Source organism: Chiloscyllium plagiosum, chromosome 23 (assembly GCF_004010195.1).
Source record: "Chiloscyllium plagiosum isolate BGI_BamShark_2017 chromosome 23, ASM401019v2, whole genome shotgun sequence".
NCBI classification, from domain to species: domain Eukaryota; kingdom Metazoa; phylum Chordata; class Chondrichthyes; order Orectolobiformes; family Hemiscylliidae; genus Chiloscyllium; species Chiloscyllium plagiosum.
In genome coordinates, this window is record NC_057732.1 from 49,228,687 (window position 1) to 49,252,093 (window position 23,407).

The 23,407-nt window shown below is 38.7% G+C and overlaps 1 protein-coding gene across 2 annotated transcripts in view; it reads left to right on the forward strand.

Moving 5' to 3' along the window:
* sfmbt2 (Scm like with four mbt domains 2) overlaps positions 1 to 23,407 on the forward strand; it is a 217,983-nt gene that overhangs the window by 14,666 nt on the left and 179,910 nt on the right. For both annotated transcript variants that reach the window (XM_043714122.1, XM_043714123.1), the window contains 2 exons: positions 6,309 to 6,403; positions 9,665 to 9,905. In XM_043714122.1, coding sequence (XP_043570057.1) covers positions 6,309 to 6,403; positions 9,665 to 9,905 — 336 coding nt within the window. The remainder of the gene's footprint in view (positions 1 to 6,308; positions 6,404 to 9,664; positions 9,906 to 23,407) is intronic.

The following is a 23,407-nucleotide window of genomic DNA, read 5'->3' on the forward strand; positions in this document are numbered from 1 at the left end:
CTTATCAGTGCAGTGTTATTGTCATAGCATGTCACAAGTCTTTATTTTACTGTATGTGAGGGTGGGGAGATTGATACAAAATGTGTGTGATTGCATATACATTATATTAACATTCTTTGTGGGTCATTGACCTGATAGGAAAAATAGTTCAGAAGGACTGAAAGTGAACCTGTACATATATTCATGCGCTATAGAATAGAAATGACATTTTAGAGAGAGAAGAGAAATAATAGTCTATTTTCTTTTAAAAGCAGCAAAAAGACCATCCTTAAAGTTGGAAGAATAGTAGAGTCTAGCTTAGTGCCTTATTTGCATACTTTGGATACATACTCGTGTACTTTCAAATGACTTCAGTACAAAAATGATCAGATAATACAGACTTGCAATTCATTGTTGCATAATTCTATTTTTTTGCATTCTTTTATTTTTCAAAACAAGGACTGAATTATGAGAACTTTTAAACATTTTAGTAGTGCTCTTTTCCTCAACGTAGTCCTGACCAAGAATAGGAGGCAGCATTTTTGTTTTGCATGTACTTATCAAGAAAGGATCAGAAATGTGATTCTCAGCTAATATCCAAATTTATTGATTTCTGTCAGAATAGTAAGCTTTTAGCTAGTATTTCTTGGTTAAAATAACTCCACCGAAGCACTTGATATTGGTCCAGCTCTCTTAGAGCCAGATCTCAGAGTGAGCAGAGGCTCTGACACCACTGTTTATATGTCAGCCAGGGCTCCCTAATTGGGGCTGTTAACCTGGTCCATTCTATGATGTCCACCTTGGATGTTGATTGAACACTTATGACCTAAAGAAGCACATCCAGGTTAATGAATTATGTTGGTTTATGTTGTAGCACAATGGGTAATTGTCACTATGCTGTACCTTTTTTTAAATGGAAATCTTTTTACTTAGTTTATCTATATTACAGTATGAAAACACTTTTTAGTTCAACTAGTATTTGGTGGGGAGGTGGGCTTGTGGTCTTATTGCTGGACTGCTAATCCAGAAACCCAGGTAATGACCTGGTGACCTAGGTTTGAATCCTGCCACAGCAGATGGTGGAATTTGAATTCTATTAAAAATGATGATCATGAATACATTGTCAACTGTAGGAAAAATCCATCTGGTTACTAATGTCCTTTAGGGAAGCAAACTGCTATTTGTACCTGGTCTGGCCTACATGTGACTCCAGACTCTCTAAATATGGTTGACTCTTAACAATCCTGTGGGCAACTGGAGATGGGCAGTAAATGTTGGCCTAGCCAGCAACGCCCTTGTCCCGTGATTGAATAAATAAAAAAATTGGGCGTATGAAATGGTGTAAATTTCTTTTTAGGAAAATAACCAGAACTTCAAAATATTTTAAAAAGTTTTTAGTGTCTGATGTGTCGCTTTCTTAACTAGCAAATATTATTTATAAGGGGAGAAATTGAAATTGAGCTGTTGACATTTGCTTTTAACCTTTTTTTTTGTCCTGTCAGTTTGAATTGTTCAACCTGCTTATATGGAAAATGTTCTATGCAGTGTCAATTTGCTGATAAAGGCACAAAGGTAGAGGCAGTTGATCTTCAAGTCAGTGCCATTGTTCACTATCATTTTAAACTTGTGCTATAAAAACCATTTGGGATTCAGTTGGTTTATAGTTCTGATTTTATGTAGAGCGTGGGTTTATTCAGTTTGCGTGATCTCCAAAGCAGTATTCTGTGATTCATACAGATTATCATTGGATCCCAGTCTCAGTTTAACTAGTAATCCATCAGCTTTGGATGGTATCTTTCCTCCTTACCTTCTCAAATAACAATTAATATTTCTACCTGTCGCCTCCCAGGATCGAGCAGGATATGATGTTCACCTAATTTTAGCTGGAGCTAAAATTAGTTCCAAAGGTACAAGATAGCTTCTGTTTCTGATTTGTAATATTATATTTATAAAATCTGAGGCTATGTACACACTAATTGAAAATAAAATTAAACAGCTACTTTTTACTTTTTAACAGGTAAACTAGTGATAATTTGTAATAAGTCTATAATCAACTCTTGTCAGTGCTAGTACAGTATTGGAATTTTTTTGTTACAACAACAAATTTTGTAAAAGTAAAATCTAATTTTTGGGGTTGGGAGGGAACCAAGGCCCCTCAGTGTGGCTTTTTTGAATAAATATATATGTTTGGAGGTACTCAACCTTTGCATTAAGAGTAAAATGACACTAAATTGATATAAAGTGATGAATGTAAATCTTGCTCTATTCAAAGCGACAGGAGAAGAAAATAAATTCCTGAATTCAAAAATAGCTATTTACATGACAAAAGTTTTAGACCAATATTAAATTAATATCAGCAATAATGTTTTAGTAAACAAATTTGAAATGTTTATGTGAAATCAACCCATTAAACTTTGAAATTCGAATTTATATGGAACAAAGGCAATGCTGGAGAAACCCAATAGGTCTGACAACATCTGCAGAGAGAGGAAAAAGTTAATATTCTGAGTCGTCTTCAGAACTGGTGAATACAGGGCAAACAGTGGGATTGATGAAGGGATTGAGTTAGAGAGAAGTGGAAAGGAAGAAAGATCTAGAGGGACGTCTGTACCCTTGAGTGTTTAGAGCTTGCGTTCCTTATTACCTGAATGGAAGAGAAAAGGTTTCTTGTTTATCTCACAAGAGATTCTACAAATATATTAAGGGCAAAAGAGTAACAAGGAAGAGAATAGCTCCCTCTGAAGATCAGCAAGGCCACAAGAGATGGGGGAGATAGTAACTGAGTGTTTTTTTTTTGCATTAGTGTTTATTCTGAAGAGGGATATGGAAGATAGAGAACATGGGGAAAGAGAGAGCCAAATCTTGAAAATGTCCACCTTACAGAGGAGGAGGTGCTGGATGTCTTAAAATGCAAAAAGGTGGATAAGTCCCTGGGACCTGATCAAGATGGTGGCAGAGTAATACACTTCAGCTGGAACTCTTCTGTTCGTCAGTTCCTTTTTCCTTTTTCCTTTTTTTTTCTTTTCTCTTTCTTCCCTCTTTGCAATTTTTTTCTTCCCTGTCCCCAACCCCCTTTTAACTTCTTAAACTATCCTACCCCACCTGGAAAATGGAGGAGAGATGAAGGGAAATGCCTCACGGCTGGAGCCTGAGTGGGCCGAGTCCCAGAGCACGGTAGAGTGAGCATGGGCCAATTTGTAGGCTGAGGCCTGGAGTGGCAGTAGAGCTAAATGTTTATATCATCAACCGCCACAGGCAAGGTGCCAGAAGACTGGAGACTCACTAATATGTGCCACCATTTAAGAATGGTGGTAAGGAAAAGCCAGGGATGTATGCACTAGTGAGCCTGACATCAGTGGTGGACAAGTTTAGATTAGATTATATTAGATTCCTCAGTGTGGAAACAGGCCCTTCGGCCCAGCAAGTCCATACTGTCCCTCTGAAGAGCATCCCGACCAGACCCATTCCTCTACATTTACCCTGACTAGTGCACCTAACACCACGAGTAACATAGCATGGCCAATTCACCTAACCTGCACATCTTTGGACTGTGGGAGGAAACCGGAGCACCCGGCGGAAACCCACGCAGACACTGGGAGAATGTGCAAACTCCACACAGGCAGTTTCTTGAGGTGGGAATTGAACCCGGGTCCCTGGCGCTGTGAGGCAGCAATGCTAACCACTGAGCCACCGTGCTGCCCCTTGTTGGAGAGGATCCTGAGAGACAGGATTCACATGTAATTGGAAAGGTAAGAACTGATTAGGGATAGTCAGCATGGCTTTGTGCTTGAGAAATCGTGTCTTAGGAAGTTGATTGAATTTTTTGAAGAAGTAATGAAGAGGATTGACGAAGGCAGAGTGGTGGATTTGATTTATATGGACTTCAGTAAGACATAAGACAAAGTTCTTCATGGATGACTTCTTAACAAGGTTAGCTCGCATGGAATACAAGGAGAACTAGCCATTTGGACACAGCTAGCTCAAAGGTCGAAGGCAGAGAATGGGTTGCTTTTCAGTCTGGAGGCCTGTGACCAGCAGAGTGCCACAAGGATTTGTACTGGGTCCATTGCTTTATGTCATTTATATAAATGATTTGGATGTGAACACAGGAGGTACGGTTAGTAAATTTGCAGATGACACAAAAATTGGAGCTGTAGTGGAAAGTGAAGAAGGTTAACTATGGGATCTTGATCAGATGGGTGAATAGGCCAATGAGTGGTCGGTGAAGTTTAATTTGGATAAATGTGAGTATGGCGATTCTGCTCCTTTAACAAGTTTTGTTGTCCTTTTTTTTCAAGAGGGTTCGTAAACGCAGAGACTCCAGGATGTCTAGGTTTGAATGGTTTTAGGGCTAGTTTGATTATAGTTAACAGATACTGCTTCAGGCAAAAGGCTTCTATTAAAAAAAAAAACACTTTTGTACAATGAAAGGGGAGTGGCTAGTTCTCCCAGCTCAGCTTTTCTCTGGTTTGGTTTGGTTTTAGCAGGCAGTCAGTTGTGAAGCTGCTGGACCCAAAGAAGCAGGCCCACACTGATCCTCTCTCTGACATCTCTCCTGTAAGAACCTTTGTGGGATTTTTTCCTTTGTTTTTGCAAAGAGGTGTTTATTGGGATTGTTGCAGGTATTTGGAACAGCATCATTAGGTTATGGTAATCTGTTTGGTTTTCGGACAGGTTAAGATATTTTGTGTTCTGTTCTGTTCTGTTCTGTTCTGTTTGTGCTTCATTCGATACTCTTGCAAATAAATCCTGTTTTGTTTAAAACTATATCACTCCTGTAATATTCACGTTACACCTGCTTAAAACAACTAGCAAAGTTAGAGTCCGGGCTACTTTCTTTAAATGTTTTGTGGGTGTCTGACCTAGTCCTTAACATGAGGTGCTGCATTTTCGAATAGCAAACCAGGCAGAACTTGTGTATCTTTAATGGTAAGGTCCTGGGGAGTGTTGAACAAAGCGACCTTGGAGTGAAAGTTCATAGTTCCTTGAAAGTAAAGTTGCAGTATAGTGAAGATGGCATTTAGTATGCTTGCCTTTATTGGTTAGTGCATTGAGTATAGGAGATGGAAGATCATTTTGCAGCTGTGCAGGACATTGGTTGGGCCACTTTTGGAATACTTTGTGCAATTCTGGTCTCCCTTCTATAGGAAAGATATTGAAAAACTTGAAAGAGTTCAGAAAAGATTTATAAAGATGTTGCCAGAGTTGGGGCTTTGAGCTATGGGACAGGCCGAAAAGGCTGGGGCTATTTTTCTTGGAGCATCGGAGCCTGAGGGGTGACCTTTATGGAGGTTTATAAATCATGAGAGGCATGAGTAGCCAAGGTCTTTTCCTCTGGGTGGGGGAGTCCAGAATTCAAGGGCATTGGTCGAAGATGAGAGGGTAAAGATTTAAAAGGGATCTAAAGGGCAACCTTTTTATGCAGAGGATGATGCGTGTATGGAACGAGGTGCTAGAGGAAGTGGTGGAGGCTAGGCATCTGGATGAGTATATGAATAGGATGGGTTTAGAGAGATATGGACCAAATGCTGGCAAATGAGACTAGGTTTATTTATGAAATATGGTCAGCGTGGACGAGTTGGACTAAAGGGTCTATTTCTGTGCTGCACTGCTGTATGATTATGACTCTAAGATGATAAATAAAATAGCACTTGGGACTGGGCAGATTCGAGATCGTGTGAGGCAGAGCTGAAGGATAGAAAGTTTGACCTTGTGCATGTGATGTCATATGGCACTGAGTGTGGATCTCAGGTTGTGACAGGCGCAGCTGTCTGACGAGAGTTATACGTCTCAGAAATACCTCTAATCCTGATTGGGTTCACAAACTAGTGTATTACCTATGCCATTGTGACACATAAATGATTGCTTCTTTCACCATTTTTGGTAGATAATATCTGTGTTTAAATAAGCTGTGTTTAATGAGGTCCTTGTTTTCTAACTGTAAATTATATAAAGTTCATTCCTTGCTCATAACTCTTCCTCCTTGCACTTTCTTTCAGTCTAGTTGCAAGTTTTTTACTGCATCACCTCAAACTCAGTTTTATAGTCAACAATATGTACAAATATTGCTGATTTTTGTACTTGACTCAGAGTTCCAGTCAGTTGCAGAGTCAAATGATTTGAAATTCATGAAAATCATCAAACCCCTTTTCACAACAGTGATAATACTCTTTATCTTAACATTATGATCTTTAGAGAATTTTGCTTTTGATAGGTGGACTATTTCAAGTACAGCCCATAGGGTAGAAAAATGTGTTGAAGGGTAACTGTGTGGTACTTCAGTTTAAATAAGGTAAACTTACTTATCAGCTTCATCTTGTTTTAAACAGATGTCGGCTCTGGAGGTGAGGACCTTGACTTCAACTGGGATGATTATCTTGAAGAAACTGGTGCAAGTCCTGCACCCCACAACTCGTTCAAACATGTATGTATGTTGGTTCTTGAAATATAATGAAATTAATGCCCAATATAGTGTTGCCCCCAATCTGTAGTTTATAATTAATAACCTTTTAAAGGTAGGTTGTTCTATACTATACAGTATGCTTATCTTTATGGTGGAACAGCAGCAGTTACTCAAATATGTTTTAAATAAAAACCTAAATCGATGTACCTTTTTGCTATGATTTAATTAAAAATACAGTCAACATTATTTATGGTTCTGTGACTAAAGGTTAATGTAGTGTGTGCATTTAATTTTCTAGTAATCTGCTGAAAACAACATTCTACTTGTAATAATGTAAAGTCATAAATTGTATAATGTATATTCAACTACTCTCCCACCGACATGGCATTTCCCTTGTGAACTTGGTGTGTAAAGTTTACAACTACAACCAACATTTAATGTATTTATTAAAATATTTATCAGCTGAAATAAAATTGTTGGTAGAGTGTTCAAGGTAACCTTTTTGGTTGTGGATAATTGTGGAAGCTTCAGTCTTGTGGGTTTGCACCAGAGCTATTTAATTAAATGAATCACTGCCATAAAGTATATTATCAGAGATTAATTGAGCTATTTTTAGTAAGTGACACTTAAAGTGCTGTGTACACTCTACTAATCAAAAATTAAGCAATAGCAAAGTAAACTAAATATATTCACTTTTGTGTAAATAGCTTTTTTGTGGGTCTATTAAAGACTGTTAAAATGGAAATAAAATTAAACCAAACAACAGGATGTCATGCAGATGAAATCCACTCCAACAATATATTGAGTTTGTCTTTTTGGTCTTTTTACCAAATATGCTTTGAGTGTTTTTCTGATATGTTGGAAAATTTCTAGATACTTTGGGTGTATATAGTATCTACAGAGCCAAAATAAATTATTTGATTGTCGGAGATAATAGGGACTGAATTTTACAATCAAATTGGGTCACAATTAATGGCCAAACTCATTGCCCAAACAGAACAGGCAGGATCTCGAAGCTGCAGGCCCAATAGGAGGTTTTCCAGTGCTGAAGTGGAAACAGCAGTGGCCTGCAGTTCAGTTAAAAGAGAGAATGCCAGAAAGTCACAACTATAACTTACTACGTTATCTATCTTAACTTTCCAATGCAATAGCTCTGCAGTTCTAAGATGTAAGAGCTGTAAAATTAGGTCAGAGAGAGTGACTAATGTCGCCCAGTACAACAGCGCCAAGCATTATATGTGTATATGAGCAAATTCTGAGCTTGCATTTAAAACTGGTCAATATTTTTACTTAGTCTGAGCACTGGAGGCATAATATCAACTGGCAGCAGCTATCGAAGTGCTATTTGTTACACTCAAAGCTGTCCCAACATCCAGGACAAAGCAGCTGTCTGTTGGCAACCCATCCTTTGCCTTAAATGTTCACTCCATCCAACTGGTGCACATCCACTCACCAAGGTTTCTTCAATATCACTTTAAAGTTCCCCTCCAAGCTTTGCAACAGCTTGACTTGGAACTGTATTACTATTTCTTCACTGTTGCTGGGGCAAAAACCTTGAACTCCCTTTCTAACAGCAGGATTTACCTGCACTGCATGGACTGCAGTGATTTAAGAAGACAGTTTACCACAACCTGCTCTAGGGAAACTAATAACGGACAAAAATCTTGGGCTTGTTAACCAAGCTCCCATCCCATTAAAAATTTAAAAGCAGAGTAGTGCATGCTCAATTTTAATTTAATTTGAAAATTGCGATTAATTGTACTTTGAAAATTTAAAAAGTTTGTTTCGCGTTCAAATGCAGTGTCACATTTTATGGAACTATAGATTTTCAGTGTGGAAATAGGGCTAATACTTTATATATAATCTTTTTGTGAAAGTCTCATGGACCATGTTCTGGGTGCCTGTGGCCCCATATTGATTGTTCAGGCTTATCTAAAGCCTAATGAGTACATTGTAATATGATGTCAGGTCAAAAGGTGTTGTCATATGTGGCTTGCACAACAACTACATAAAAAAATTATTAAGTCACCATCTTAATTAAGGTTAAACTCCATTATAAAATCTTTTGTTATTGGATCTCTCTTTGTTTGGCCTCAAAATGCATGACAAACCCTATTGAATTATTCCATTCCATTCCATTCCCTTCACTACAGTGCAAATGATAAACAAGTGTGATGGCACAAATGTAATTTGTTCAGATTATTAAAAGTCTTTGATAAGCAGGAGTTCTGATGAAGAGTCACTTGACTTGAAACATTAACTCTGAATTCTGTCCACAGATGCTGCCAGACCTGCTGAGCTTTTCCAGCAATTTTTATTTTTGTTTCTGATTTATAGCATCTGCAGTCCTTTTCAGTTTAAATTTACACAGGTCTTGGTTAGATCAGACCTTCGTGGTATGAACACTTCTCATTTCCATATTATAAAAAGAACATGGAAATATTATAGAAGGTGTAAAACAAAGTTATTCAAGTGATGCCATAACAATGAGGTTACATATTGGGAAAGATTGAACATACTGGAGCTGAACCAGAAAAGAGAAGATTTGGGGTGACCTGGTAGAGGTGTTTTAAGATAATCAAAAAGGTTCATAAGATCAACATACAAAAGATGACTTTACTTGTGGGAGAGCCAAGAATTAGTGCCTTGAAGTATGATAGTGTGGTTACCCTTAAGAAATTCAGAAGAAACTTTCTTTAGGCGATGATAAGGATGTGGAACTAAGTACTACAGGGATTGGTTTGGATGAGTAGCATTGATGCATTTAGGATAAAGACCATAAGAAATTGGAACAGGAGTAAGCTATTCTGCGCCTTTGAGCTTGCTTGACCATTCGATAAGATCATGCCTGATACAACACTTCTCACATACACTTTCCTGCTGTTTCCCTACGACCCTTGATTCCCTGACTGATCAAGAATCCTCCCCTCTTTCCCCTGGCTCAACCCAGGATTCTGTCCCCACAGCTGTCTGTGGCAAGGAGTTACAAAGACACGCAACCCTCTGAGAGAAAAATCTTCCTCTTTTTGGTTAAGCTTGATCAGTACATGCCAGAGCAAGGAGTCTATATTGATAGAAGCTCATGATGAAGGGTGAGAGGAGGTTTGGATAGATAATAAATGTCAGCATTGAACTTCTGGATGAAAAGATTTGTTTCTATTCATGTTATTATGCAGTATTTTTATGGGTGATTGTGTTTAGCCATTGCCTGCCATAAACTGAATCTGAACATAACTAGTTACAATTAACTTACTAAATGATTGGCATTTTGTTTTAATGCAGGTTGAGGTTAGCCTCCAGAGTAGTTTCCAGCCAGGGATGAAGTTGGAAGTTGCTAATAAAAATAATCCTGACACCTATTGGGTAGCAACAATCATTACCACATGTGGTCAGCTTTTACTCCTGCGCTACAGTGGATATGGAGATGATCGCAGGGCAGATTTTTGGTGTGATGTCATGACTGCTGATTTACACCCTGTTGGATGGTGTTCACAAAATAAAAAGTCTCTGAGACCTCCTGAAGGTAGGATTGATGAATTTTAATGCATTTTAAGAAATAATTGCAATTGATGGCACAAAACAGTGACAGTTCTTGGATGTTCAGTGAATAAAAATGAGAAAATTATTCATATTTTAACAATAGGGTTATGTGGAGAAAAGGCATGAGAATTCAGTTAAGCCATAATGCTCATTGGGGGAGCAAGTGACATGATGGGTGAATGGCTTCCTTCTGCAGCATAACAATTCTGAGAAAAACTGATCTTGATGTTGATGTTTAGCATTCAAAGCTGACAATAATTGAAGGAACCTGATGTCCCTTGCTGCAAAGTTGACTTGCAGGATTAGTGTGAGGCAGGGGTGTCTAGATAGTTGAAGCATCACTCCAGGAGCAGTGAGTGAGTTTCTAACTCTAGTCACTTAACCACCTGGAGTTCTTTTATGAGGGCTTGCGGTGAAATAGTGTCACCATCATGAGCACAAATATAGATTGTATTTATCAATGCAAATAAATTCTGTCAAATCTGGCAGCTCTGACTGTGCTAGAATTTGGATTTCAGTAGGGTGTTTTGGGCATTGGGAGTTTGGGCAAATGTTGGTTGAGTATGGTCAAGGGTCACTTAGAGTCCAGAACAGACCACCAGCAGTGAAATCCACAAAGCAGGTCTAGTGCCATGCAGCTTTTAGCTGATTTTTATAGATTAGCTGATGTTATATGAGGAAATTAAAAAAAAATGCATTCCACATCCTAAAATTTCATTTTATTTTTTTACTTTTTTTTGCTTGTTTTGGGTTTGCCTGTATTTATGCAATGATTAATTGAATTCATTGTATTTTAGAGTCAGTAGTTTAAGTAAAATATTAAATGCAGTAATGAAACACCTGACTGTGCTAAACAGAGATGGACAGAAATTTTAGGGAAAATATTGCATGTGTGAACTTGCTAGATGCTGTATTAACACAATTTTAATGCATTGAATTTTTCCTCCCTCTGAATTACATTATTGTCATAAATTTCATCTATGTTATGCTTCTGGCTATAATGTTTACAAGACAAGTTTCCCTTGGAATAGTAATTAAAATCAAAACAAGATGGATAACCAGTTTCACGTGATAAAGATTTTAATATTGGGATGAGAGCCTTGCTCATCAAATTCTGAAGACTCTGCATTGCAGACTATGGTAGCAATATTTTCTTGTTGATTAGCTAACATAAATTTCTGAAACCCTTCTATTGATGCATATTGTATTCGATATGTCCTCGCTTTCCTTCAGGTGAGCTGATCAAACTGCTTTAATTGCACGAGCAGTGAAATAATGTTGTATTTACAATGCCATACATTCTCTTTTTTTTTAAATAAAAAGGTTCTGTATGATGATCACTGCATAGAGAAATTCCAAAAGCACAGTGAGATCATTAGCACTTGCTGGTCAGTCAGGAAATTTACTTATCTCCATGTTCTCCAGAATGTGTGGAAGAGGTGGGCTGTGAATTGCCATATTCGAGATGATTTGTGATAAAAGCTGAACATTTTGGAAATATTCAGCAAGTTAGGCAGTATTTGTAAAGAGGAGAAAAAAATCATGGGACTGAATTTTCACTGCTATGGCAAGTCATTTGAGTGGGGAAATTTCTTTAGCACACTCTCTTTAATTTAAAGGACACTCAGTGTTGTGTGTGCGTGTGTGTTAGAGAGAGTGTGATGCTGAACTGTGTTGACAGTTTCCTTGGTTCTCTTGGACTTCCGCCCAATTGTATGAAACGTTGTTTGGCTGACTTGTAGCCTTTTACTGTCAACCCACCTCCATGCGAATTCTTGCACGCTCCCACTCACTTTCTACCATGCCATGATGCTGTCACTTTAACAAGGTTATGTTATCCTTGGTTTTTTTTCAAGAGTTAATAAAGGTGGAGGTTCTGCAATGTCTATTTTAACAATGGCAGGGGAGTGGCCAGTTTTCCCAGTTCAGGTTTTTTGTAATGCAGTTTAGATGCAAAAGAGGGAAGCTGCTGGTTTATCTGTAGCAGAAGCTGCTGCAGCAAGAAAAGTTTCCATGCTTCAGCAGATGTTTCTTGACTGGCTTTTCTCTCTGAAATCTCTCCTGCCTGTAAGAACCTGCTTTTGAGTTTCCCTTTTGCCAAGGAGTATGTTTATGTGATGTTACGGGAATTGGAACAGCTCCTTAGTTAAGTTACTGTATCGAATCAGTTAAGTTTTCCAATCATGAAGTTATTTGTGATTCTGTTTTCTTTTGTTCATGTTTCAAATATAGTGTTTAAATGAACTGTTTTGCTTAAAGCTGAGTGATTTGACCAGCTGCATCACACCTAGAATATCTACTTCACATCTACCTTTAAAATAAGAAAAAGTTAGGGTGTAGGCTACCTTGTTAAAGTATTTTGAGGGGGTCTTGCTTGGTGTATAACAACCAGCATGACGCCTGATAATTCTTATGAAATCTCCATAGCCAGTCACTCCATATCCATGATTGATAGGTTTTAGCATTTGTACTGGGATGGGAAAAAACAACTAACAATTTAAAGTGAGCTCTCATTAATGTACAATTAACACTGAAAAAAACCCACTGCCGATCATGAAATCAACTCAATGTTTTAAAGGCCCTTGTGTTTAAGCTGTACTAAAACAAAGCTCTATTCTTGAGCTATGTCAAAAGCAATTCATCTCGTAGTCTTGAAACTGAGAATCAATGTGTACTTTGCAACACTACTGCGATAATTACTATTGAAGCTTTTGAAACACCGTCAAGCATTCATAATGTTCTCTGCTATAATAACAGCCCTTGGGAAATATCAACAAAGAAATGTATTGAGATAGCTAAACTAGACACGCAGGGGAATGAAAATCTGAGCAGGCAATTAGAGGAGGGATAAAGAAGAATAGAAACAAAAGAGAAATGTTAGAAGCAAAAGTGACTCAGAAAAAGCAGGGGCTAAAAAATAGGAGACAGAATGCAAAATAGAGCGTTGATGACTAACAAGGTTAAAAAGACAAGTTTAAAGGCTTTGTGTCTTTACATATGGAGCATTTTCAATAAAGTAGATGAATTAGCAGTGTAAGTAAATAGATGTGAACAGTTATATAATATTAGCAATTACAGAGACATAGCTGTAGGGTTACCAAGGATGGGAACTAGTAAGGAGACTGTCAGGAGAAGGTTAGAGGGGATGGAGTGAGAGGGGAGGGGAGGGGAGGAATGTTCCAGAGGGGCGTGGGTATCTCTAAGTGTTGCATCTTGCAATCCTTCATGCCTGAAAGGAAAAGAAAATGTTTCTTGCTAGAACATTGAATGAGTTGGGGTGGAACTAGAGACAACAGGGCAACTCCGAGTGAGCATGAGGCAGTGCTAATGGATGGAGGTTGAGAATGTGCATATGACGATGCATGGCACTGAGTGTGGATCTCTGAATGTAGTAAGAACTGCTGTCTGAGGAGTATTGTACATCAGAGATACTTGTGATCTTGATTGGATTCAAAACGCAAAGGATGAAACTTCAGTTGGAATCCATGTGGGGTGAGTCTTAGTCTGAGGCAGTCCCTGAAGAATGTGATGTGGTTGTGGAAGTGAGTTTTGACCAATATCATGTAAAATACCAGAAGTGACAGAAGCACAGTTAAAGTTTCATGTCCACCGACCCTTACTCAGAATAGCACGTCTTCAGAATTATTCTTTTTTTGTCTGGCACTAAAATAAAGGACAAAACCATGGTTCACAAAAGAAATTGAGAATAGTATTTGATCCAAAGAGGAGACATGTAAAATTGCCAGGAACAAATGGTAAGCCTAAGGATTGGGAGCATTTTAGAATTCGGCAAAAGATAACAAAAAAATTAATCAAGTTGGGGAAAATGAGTGTAAAATTGCAGGTAACACAGAAACTGACCATCAAAGTTTACATAGATTATGTGAAGAGAAAAAGTTGACTAAAGACAAATGTAAGAGTCTACAAAAGCTGGGAAAAATCATAAAGAAATGACAGAATAATTGCACACATAGTTTGGCTCAGTCTTTAGAAAAGAGGGCACAAATAACCTCAAACTCTTTAAGGAACTAACACTCTAGTACGAGGGCAAAATTGCAGGGAATCAGTATTAGTAAGAAAATGCTGCTGGGGAAATTTAATCGGGTTGATGACTGACAAATCTTTAGGGACTGGTAATCTGCATCCCAGAGTACTAAAACAAAACGTGGCCCTGGAAATATTGAATGCATTGGTGGTCATCTTCCAGACTGTGGTGCAGTTCCTACAGTTTGGAAGGTGGCAAGTGTACACCATTATTTTAAAAAGGAGGTGGAGAATTAAAAAAAATCAGAATTACAAACTATTTAGCCTCACTTCAGTAGTGAAGAAAAAGCAAGAGTCTATTATAAGAGATGTAACATCAGTGTATTTGGGAAGTATTAATAGGATTGGACAAAGCCAGAATGGGTTTAGGAAAGGTAAATCATGTTTCACAAATCTACTGGAGTTTCTTGAGGATGTAACTTAGAGGACCAGTGAATGTGCTGTATTTGGATTTTAAGAAGGCTTTAAGAAGGTCCCTCATAAAAGGCTAGTAGGCAGAGTTAAAGTAAATGGACCAGAGGGTAATATATTGGCATGGATCAAGAATTGATTGACTGACAGACAGGAAGCAGCATGGAGAATAAATATATCTTTATCCAAGTGGTGGGTAGTGACTAGTAGGGCACACAAGGATCAATGCTTAGGCCCCAGCTATTCAAGATTAAACTACCTGGAAAAGGGAATCAAATGCAACATTTTCATGTTCATTGACGTAAAATTGAGCAGTGTTGTGAGGACGATGCAAGGAGGCTTCAAGCTGATTTTAGGCAAATTGAGTCAGTAGACAAATACATAGCAGATGCAATACATGACTAAATGTGAAGTTATATGCTTTGGTGAGAAACAGAGTTTCATTTAAATGATGCTATATTGGGGAGTGAGGATATACAGAGAGAGCTGGTTCTTTTACATTTGTTGATGAGGCAGGTTCAGCAACCAGTTTGCAAAGTAAATGGAGTTTTGCAAGAGGAAATGAGTTCAGAAGTAGCGGTATCTTAGTGGAGTTGTACAGGGCCTTGATAGGACTCCACCAGGAGTATTGTATGTAGACTTGGTCACCCTACCTAAAATGACATATTTGCCTGAGAGGAAGTGCAGCAGAGGTTCATAAGGCTGATACCACAGTTAGCAGTTCTAATGAGGAAAGAGCAGTGAATGCATGCTCGATTTTGAATCAGAGTTAAGAAAGGTAAGAGGTGATCTGATTGAAACATACAAAATGCTAACAGGGCTGGACAGACTAGCCGTGAGGAGGATATTTGGATATTTTCCTTGGTTAGAGAGATGGTGTCTCCTGGTTCTAGTCTCCAGATACATTGTGTCAATCATTTAGGACCAAGATAATGAAAACCTATCTTAACTCGGAGGATAGTGAAACTGTGGAATTCTCTACCATTTGAAGGCTGTAGAATATATCCAAGAAAGAGATACATACTTTTTTTGGATTTAAAAGACATCAAGGCGTACGAGGAGACAGTGAGAATATAGCATTAAGATAGATGATCAGCCATGATCAAATTGAATGGGGGCATAGTCTCGAAGGACTGAATGGCCTACTCCCTCTAATTTCTGTGCACCAACACATAGTAATTTGTTTTCTGTCCTACACCAGACAACCTATACTTTTTCTCTTAATCACACCTGGCAGCTACAGCTGTTTTTATTCCATGTTTTAAAGAGATGAAGATTTGAAAATTTTAGATCATTACACTTAAACATATCCATCTGTCACAAGCGTTTACATCTGCTCCATAGATTTGGGATTTGTGACTTCAGAGTTTTAGAAAAGCTAAAAAGTAGATCCCTTTGAGTTCTGCATTATTTTAAAATGCCCTGCCCGAGTTTGAGTTTCCTGTCTGTGATTCATGATCTGCCCTCCTTTCCCTTGCCACACAAATTGGGGTCTATTGTAAATGGGTAGAGATTCCATATCCAGGTCTTTGGACTCTTCCATATTCTGCAAAAAATAAAGGTCTATTCAATTAACATTTTGGGTTGATGGCCTTTTAGTAGAACTGGAAGAAGTTAGTGATGTAATAGATCTTATATTAGTATAGAGAAAGGAAGTAAAACAAAAAGGAAAATTTGTGATATGTCAGAATATAGGAGGGATTAAGTGGCAAAATGGAAGATGCTGAAGCAAAAAGAAGCTAATGGAACAAAATATGGATCTTTTAGGAGTTTTAAATGTGATGAGTTGAGTTATTTACTGAATATGATCTGAGATCCCACTTGGTATTGTAAGGCCATTACATATTCACTTGACAGTTCTGACAATTATTTTGGATGGTTTCACAGCTCCTTGTATTATTTATGATTTTGTACACAATGAATTTAATCTTTATAGGGTCCTGGGAGAAATGGGCTGAAGCAAAATTTTGTGGAAGGATGGGACAAGAAGTTTGCATTGCTGGTCTTGCTCTATCTCTGTGCTTAACAAAAACACACAGCGAGTTTTTTTTTTGCTATGTAGCAGTAAGTTGCTAGTAAAGAGGCATTATTGTTTGTTTAACACCTCGTTAATTACCAAACTTGCCAAATTGATATTCAGCTTTCTGTCCCACCAAATATGTCAAACAAGATAGATGCCAACAAGATTGTGTGGATCTGAGCAGATATCTGTCAACATCCACTCATAGCTTGCTCCGAAGGTCCTCCATGTTCATTAGGACCAAGTGCCATCTCAGGACAAAATCTACAGGCACCAGTCACACCCCTTATTGGAGACAGTGGCAGCCACATTTGCCAACTCCTTATGACCATCATGGCACCTCTTAGATTCATTAGCAGGGAGCTCTAGAAACACAGACTAGTATTGCAGGGCATGCTGGCAGCAACCATTGAGAACCTGAGGCAATGGGCATTTTGTGTTGAAGGACTCAGCTGAAGGTTTGAATCAGGCTGGATCCCAGGACTGCTTGCTTCCTCACTTAGCACCTGCTTGCATGCTAGCACTATTCTTGCCTTGCCATACCAGTTATTGCATCTAGAAAACCAAACAGCTTGCCTTTCTGGTCAGCAGTATTCAGTCATAGGGGAGTACATCTTGCTGCACAGCAATGTGCTATGTCACTTTCACAGCTGCACCATGTTCTTACGGTTTATGCAGCAAACACACTGCATGTACAACTATGTTCCAGTGTGCCCTGTGCATGTGGACAAGGTCCTTCATTGCAAACAAAACCGGATCCTTTCCATCCTGATCTCCAACAAGCCTCCAGATGTAAGTGGCCTAGGGTGTTACTTCTTTGGCCAGCTATGGAACTGTTGCAGTAAGATGCTGACCGGATTGTGGTACTATATTTCTTCAGTCTAATGTACCCATAGAGATGTCTGTTTTTGAGGTGGTGGGGAGATGTAGGAGGCAACTTCGTTGATTCTACACCTTGGTGGACTCACCATCACTGGTCAAAGAGTTGACTTCTAAAGGAGCTGGCTTTTCACCATGAGTTGAGTAGGTGATTTTGGGCAGAGGTGGTTATTTCTTTCCCGAGGTCCTGGATATCCCAGTAATAAAGAGGGAAAAGTTGTAACTGCCAATGTTTAGAAATGGAGTGAAATGGATGACACCAGCAATGGGATTGATATGAGTTACAGTGGAATGAAGAGTGGTTCTTAATTAGCTGGTGGGATATGGATATTTGAGCATCCCCATAGGAGTTCTCCCAGTCATCTCCTTGTAAGGGCTCCTCGTATGGGGTGTGGAGCCTAATATTTCATAACTGCCCAACCATACAGGCTTTCTGCACTGTTATTGGCTTTCTTCTTCTATGATGAGAGAAATTGAGTGAAATGAAAGTGGATGGCATGACGGCTACTGCTAGTGCAGATGCTTGACACATGTTAAGGTGTTCCAAGGTAGGCAGCAACAAGGATGTGCTGGGTTGGTGTTGAGTGGTTGGTATGAAGGGAGAGAGAAAGTGAGGGGAAAATGTTGCAAGCAGTAATGTGAATGGTATAGCATGAGCGTTGTTGTGGGATGGGTACAGTGGCAAAATGGATGAAGTGGGAGGTGGAAGAGAAAAGACTATGTGGCATTTATTGTAGCAAATGGCCAAGTTCTTTGACCTTCTGTCACTGCTTGTCATCTTTTCGCACTGTGGAGTTGGCATTGGCCCAGGTAATGATCTCTGACTAGGGAGAAAGTGATCACATTCCTGATGAAAAGCTTATGCTCAAAACTCTACTGCTCCTCAGATGATGCCTGACTGGCTGTGCTTTTCGGCACGTTTTGACTCTGATCTCTGACCAGGCTGCCAGAGTCTGGTGACGTGATCTCCTCTGCTGGTTCTCTGGGAGGTGCTTTCTCGTTTGCACCATTCCTTTGACCAGTGTCTCCAAATCCCTGTTGTAGAATCAGTGTCATTTTCCCCTTCTCCATCATCTTCGAATTCTGTCTGCCAATGAACAGGCAGCTTCAGAATGTCATTGTTCATCCAGGTGCATAGTGGCTTTAAAGATAGCACAGCTGCAAGGAATGTTTCTGTTTTCGTGAATATCTGCTGAGTGGTGAATTGTTCTGGAAATGGCATGTGGTATGGAAGGGCTGGAATAAGATATGACTAATGCCAAATGGGTCAGGTAAGTAGTTAATGAGGTGAGTTTATAAGGTATGATGAGAAAATGTGCTTGGCATTATGGTATAAAACCCTCCAAAAAATGCAAAAAAGTGCAACTCAGACTTAGTTAAAAAACCTGAGTTTCCTATTCAGTGTTTTTAATGGCCAAGCCCAGTTTAGAAATTTTGCTTCTTTACATTATTTCTGGAATTGTTTTATAATGAAAAATTGCTTGCTACCCATTTTCAGTATAAATCGAAAGAGTTTGTGGGCTCCTTTTTTAGTTTGAAGGGTGTAGTTATTCTTTTTGAGTGATTTTTCACTGTTAGAATCTGAGATTCTATCAGCATCAATTTTGTAGTGTACCACTTATCATTTGTCCATTTTAAACACAGTTTGATATTTTTGTTTCTCCTCTAAAGCTGTTGGAATGGATTTAACACAAAGTTGTGGAATTTCTTTTTTTAAAATTTAATGTCCTGTTTCCAGGCAATGCAGTTGTTTCTCATTGAAAGTTCTTTCTCACTTTTCAAGGAGACATGATTTTCATAAAGCTCAGTCATGTTTTGCATAGCTAATTGTGTGAACCTTTTCTGCTTTATCAGAGCCAAATGAAAAACATTTTCGGAACAAAATGTTAGCTAACATTACGTGGGTTTGAATTTAACCTGCAGTTGTCCATCGGATGATCTTGTTGTAGACGTAGGTTACCTCTATCGTTTTGAAAGGTTTACACATTTGAAAAGAATGTGTATTAGGCATTCTGAGAAGGAAAATTACACATTTTATATTCATGTCATTTAGTAATTAAGTGCAATGAAAAAAATTCTACCATTGTTGATATTATCCATGCAAAAATGATTTTTTTTTTAAGGATTTTGTATTGAGTGACAAATCAATGCACTTCTATCCCTGTTTATCCCAGTGAATCATTTCATTTTTGTTTTGTTTCTTTTTAAATGTAATGACTCATTTCTAGTTTTCGTGTTATGTAATAGGGCTTGCTCACCAGTTACTAAGATGCTATCATTAATCCTTATCTGAGATCTGTCCACTTAAGACCAATGCATAGAACATTCTTTTACACCTGTGTGCTTGGTGAACTGAAATGATGAATGTCTTTCAAACTATATTGATCCTTTTCCAAGAAAGTAATTTTTTTTTTGAAAAGATAATTTGTTTTTGGGTATTGAACATGTATTTGAAGTGCAGCATTATATTGTAGACTTTTAACCTACAACTTCACCAGAAGCTCTATAGACTGTATTGCAAAATAATTGATGCCACTGTGAATTATGGGTTTGGGCATTATGGTGAATCGCGCTTTAAAAGTCCATGACCAACATTATGAAGCTATAGCTAGACCGAGTTGTATTCTTGCAGCAGTTAACTACAAATCAAAGCGTACCATTTTGGTCTTTCTGTGAGACCTTGGCTCAGTGATCAATTTTGATCCCCTTAGATGATTGGGAGCTTTGAGGCTTTGTCAAAGGTTACGAGGTTAATTATAATTTTAGGCTTCCAGATAGGCTGAAAGCTGAGTCTATATAAGCTGGAGATATTTAGTTTCATTAGCATTGCTTTTGTCATTGGTGTGAGCAACATCATCTTGGACAGCAACAATGGCACAGTATCTTGTCTTCATTCTCCTTTATGCTTCCATTATAGTTGCCTCATTGCCCTATCCCACCTCCTTGCTCAGATATAATGACAGTTGCAATATGCTGCTAATTGTGCTCCTTGCTTGTCTTTGTGGTTTTTTTAGGTGCAAGAGTATTGATAGGTCTTAAAAACTTTCTTTTCCTGCTTCCTAAGAAACTGACTACTGCATTCCAATGTACCTCGTAAATGGTTTTGTATAGCTTTGTTTTTAAGTTATTTAAAATCAGATTACTTGATACTCGTTACCTTTTTTCTGATATACCAATTATGAACTTTATTAATAAAATTACTACTGACAAGTATATTGCTGATTTAGTGCGAAAAGTTTTAAGAAATTGCACTCTAGAATGCTTGCCATTCATGTCAGAGTTTATACTCTGTATGTGAGTGAGTTTGACAGAAAACTTGAGTAGAAAAGAAATGCTCCTTAAAACAAATGGAATTTGTGCCCAGATTGGCATTGAGCCCAGAGTCTCTTTTTTTTATTTTCATCCCTTCAACAAATTCTGCATCCTTGCTATTGATTCTGCTGTGTTCCTCAGCCACTCTGTCTCGCTGAATCAGACTGACACATGAACATACAAATTAAGAGAAGGTCATAGCCACTCATCCCCCTTGGAGCCTGCTGCACTTTCATAGCTGGTCTGTTTGTGGTCTCAACTTCACTTTCCTGCCTATCCCAATGCCCTTAGACGTTTGCCTATCGAGGAAACCATTCTAACCCTTGCCTTTAAAAATATTCAATGATCCTTCCTCTGTCACTGTTTGGGAAAGACTTCAAAAGACACTCAATCCTCAGAGAGAGAATTCTGTACTTTAAGAGGGTGACTACTCTAATTTTAAACTGTTCCACAGCTATATAAAAAAAGAAAACTGCAGATGCTGGAAATCTACTATTTCAGCAGCCATTAAGCATAGTCATACAGCATGGAAACAGACCCTTTTGCTCCAACTCTTCTATGCAACCCAAGCTAAGCTAGTCCCATTTGCCAGCGTTTGGCCTGTACTCTTATAAACATTCCCTTTTCATGTACCTGTCCAAATGCCCTTTAAATATTATAACTGTACGTACATCTACCATTTTCTCTAGCAGTTCGTTTCCACGTAGAAACCACCCTCTGAAAAAGTTGCCCCTTAGTTTACTTTTACATTTTTCTTCTCTCACTTTCAAAACTAGTGGGCGTAATTTTAATTCCCCTCCCCTTGGGAAAAATTCTTGCTATTCACCTTATCCATGCCTCTCATGATCTTATAAACTTCTGTAAAGTTGCCTGTCAATCTGCTACACTCTCGTGAAAAATGTTCCAGTCTATCCGGCCTCTCCTTATAATTGAATCCCTGTAGTCCTGGCAATATACTGGTAAATATTTTCTGAACCTTCTCCAATTTAATAATATCTTTTCTATAGCAGGGCAACTAGAACTATACTCAGTACTCTAAAAGTGGCCTTACCAACATCCCATATAACCTCAACATGATGTCCCAAGTCCTATACTCAATGGACTGAGCAATGCGGGCAAGCATGCTAAATGTTGCCTTAACCACCCTGTCTACCCGTGACACAACTGTTTTTTAAAAAAAGACTACATACCTGAACCCTTTGTCTCTCTGTCTGACAACGCTACCTGGTGCACTAACATTAACTGTATAAAGTCAAGAGTATGGTGTTGGAAAAGTACAGCAGGTCAGGCAGCATTCAAGGAGCAGGAAAATCAACATTTTGGGCAAAAGCCCTTCATCAGGAGGGCTTTTACTGTACTGTACCATTAACTGTATAAGTCCTGCCCTTGTTCGCTTTACTAAAATGCAGTATCTGTTATTTATCCAAATAAAACTCCATTTGTCACTCCTCAGCCCATTGGCCCAATTAACAAGTTCCCTTTTTTAAATCTGCGCTCCAGGGAGAAAAGATCCAGACTCTCCAGCCTCCCCTTAATAACTCAAACCTTCCAGTCCTGGTAACAATCTTGTAAATCTCTTCCGCACCCTTTCCAATTTAGTAATATCCCTCCTACAGCTGGGCAACAAGAACGAAAAGTAGTACTTGAAAAGTGGCCTCACCAATGTCCTGTACAACCTCAACATGACATCCCAATTCCTATATTCCATGCACTGATTCAAGAAGGCAAAAACTGTGTTCATCACCCTGTTTACCTGGGAACGCCACTTTGAAGGAACTATGTTCTGAACCTCTAGGTGTCTCTGTTCAGCAATATTTCCCAGGGCCTGACCATTAACTGCAAGTCCTACCCTTGTTTGTCTTACCAAAATGCATTACCTTACATTTATCTAAATTTAAACTCCATCTGTCACCCCTTAGCCCATTAGCCCAGTTAATCAAGATCCCTTTTGAAACCTCAGACAAGCTTCTTCACATCCACTATAACCACCAATTTTGGTGTCATCTTCAAACTTACTAACTGTGCTTCTTATATTCTCATCCAAATCATTTTGTAAAATTACAAAGAACAGTGGGCCCAATACTGAATCCTGTGACACACTGCCACACTGGTCATGGGCCTGCACTCAGAAAAATAACCCATCACACCAACCTCTGTCTCCTATCATCAAGCCAATTTTGTATCCAATTGGCAAGCTCTTTCTGGATCCCATGTGATATAATATTATAACCCGTTTACCATGTGGAACCTTGACAAAGGCTTCGATAAAGTCCATGTCAAGAACGTCTAACACTCTGTCGTTATTTACCTTTTGGTCACGTCCTCTGAAAAACTCAGTCAAGTTTGTGAGACATTATTTATCATGCATGTAGCCATGTTGACTATCCCTAGTCAGTCCTTGCCTCTCCAAATGTATGCAAATCCTGTCTTTCAGAATTCCACCCAACAACTTACCCACCACTGATGTCAGACTCATTGTTCTATAGTTCCCAGACTTCTATTTGCAGCTTTTCTAAATAAAGGCACAGGTATTAGCCACTCTCCAGTCTTGAGATAAAGCAAAGAATTGTGGATGCTGGGAATCTGGAACTCAGCAGATCTGGTACATCTGTTGTGGGGGTGTGGGTGGGGGGTGGGGAGGGGAAGCAGAGTTAATGCTTTGAGTCCACTGACTCCCCAGACTTGAGACATTGACCCTACTTTCTACCCATCAGGCTGTCTCTCTTGCTTGTGCTGTTGCACTCTCTCTCCCATTGTTCCTCCCTCCACAATGAACTCCAAGATATCTACAAATTTCCTGACAGATCAGGATACACTCA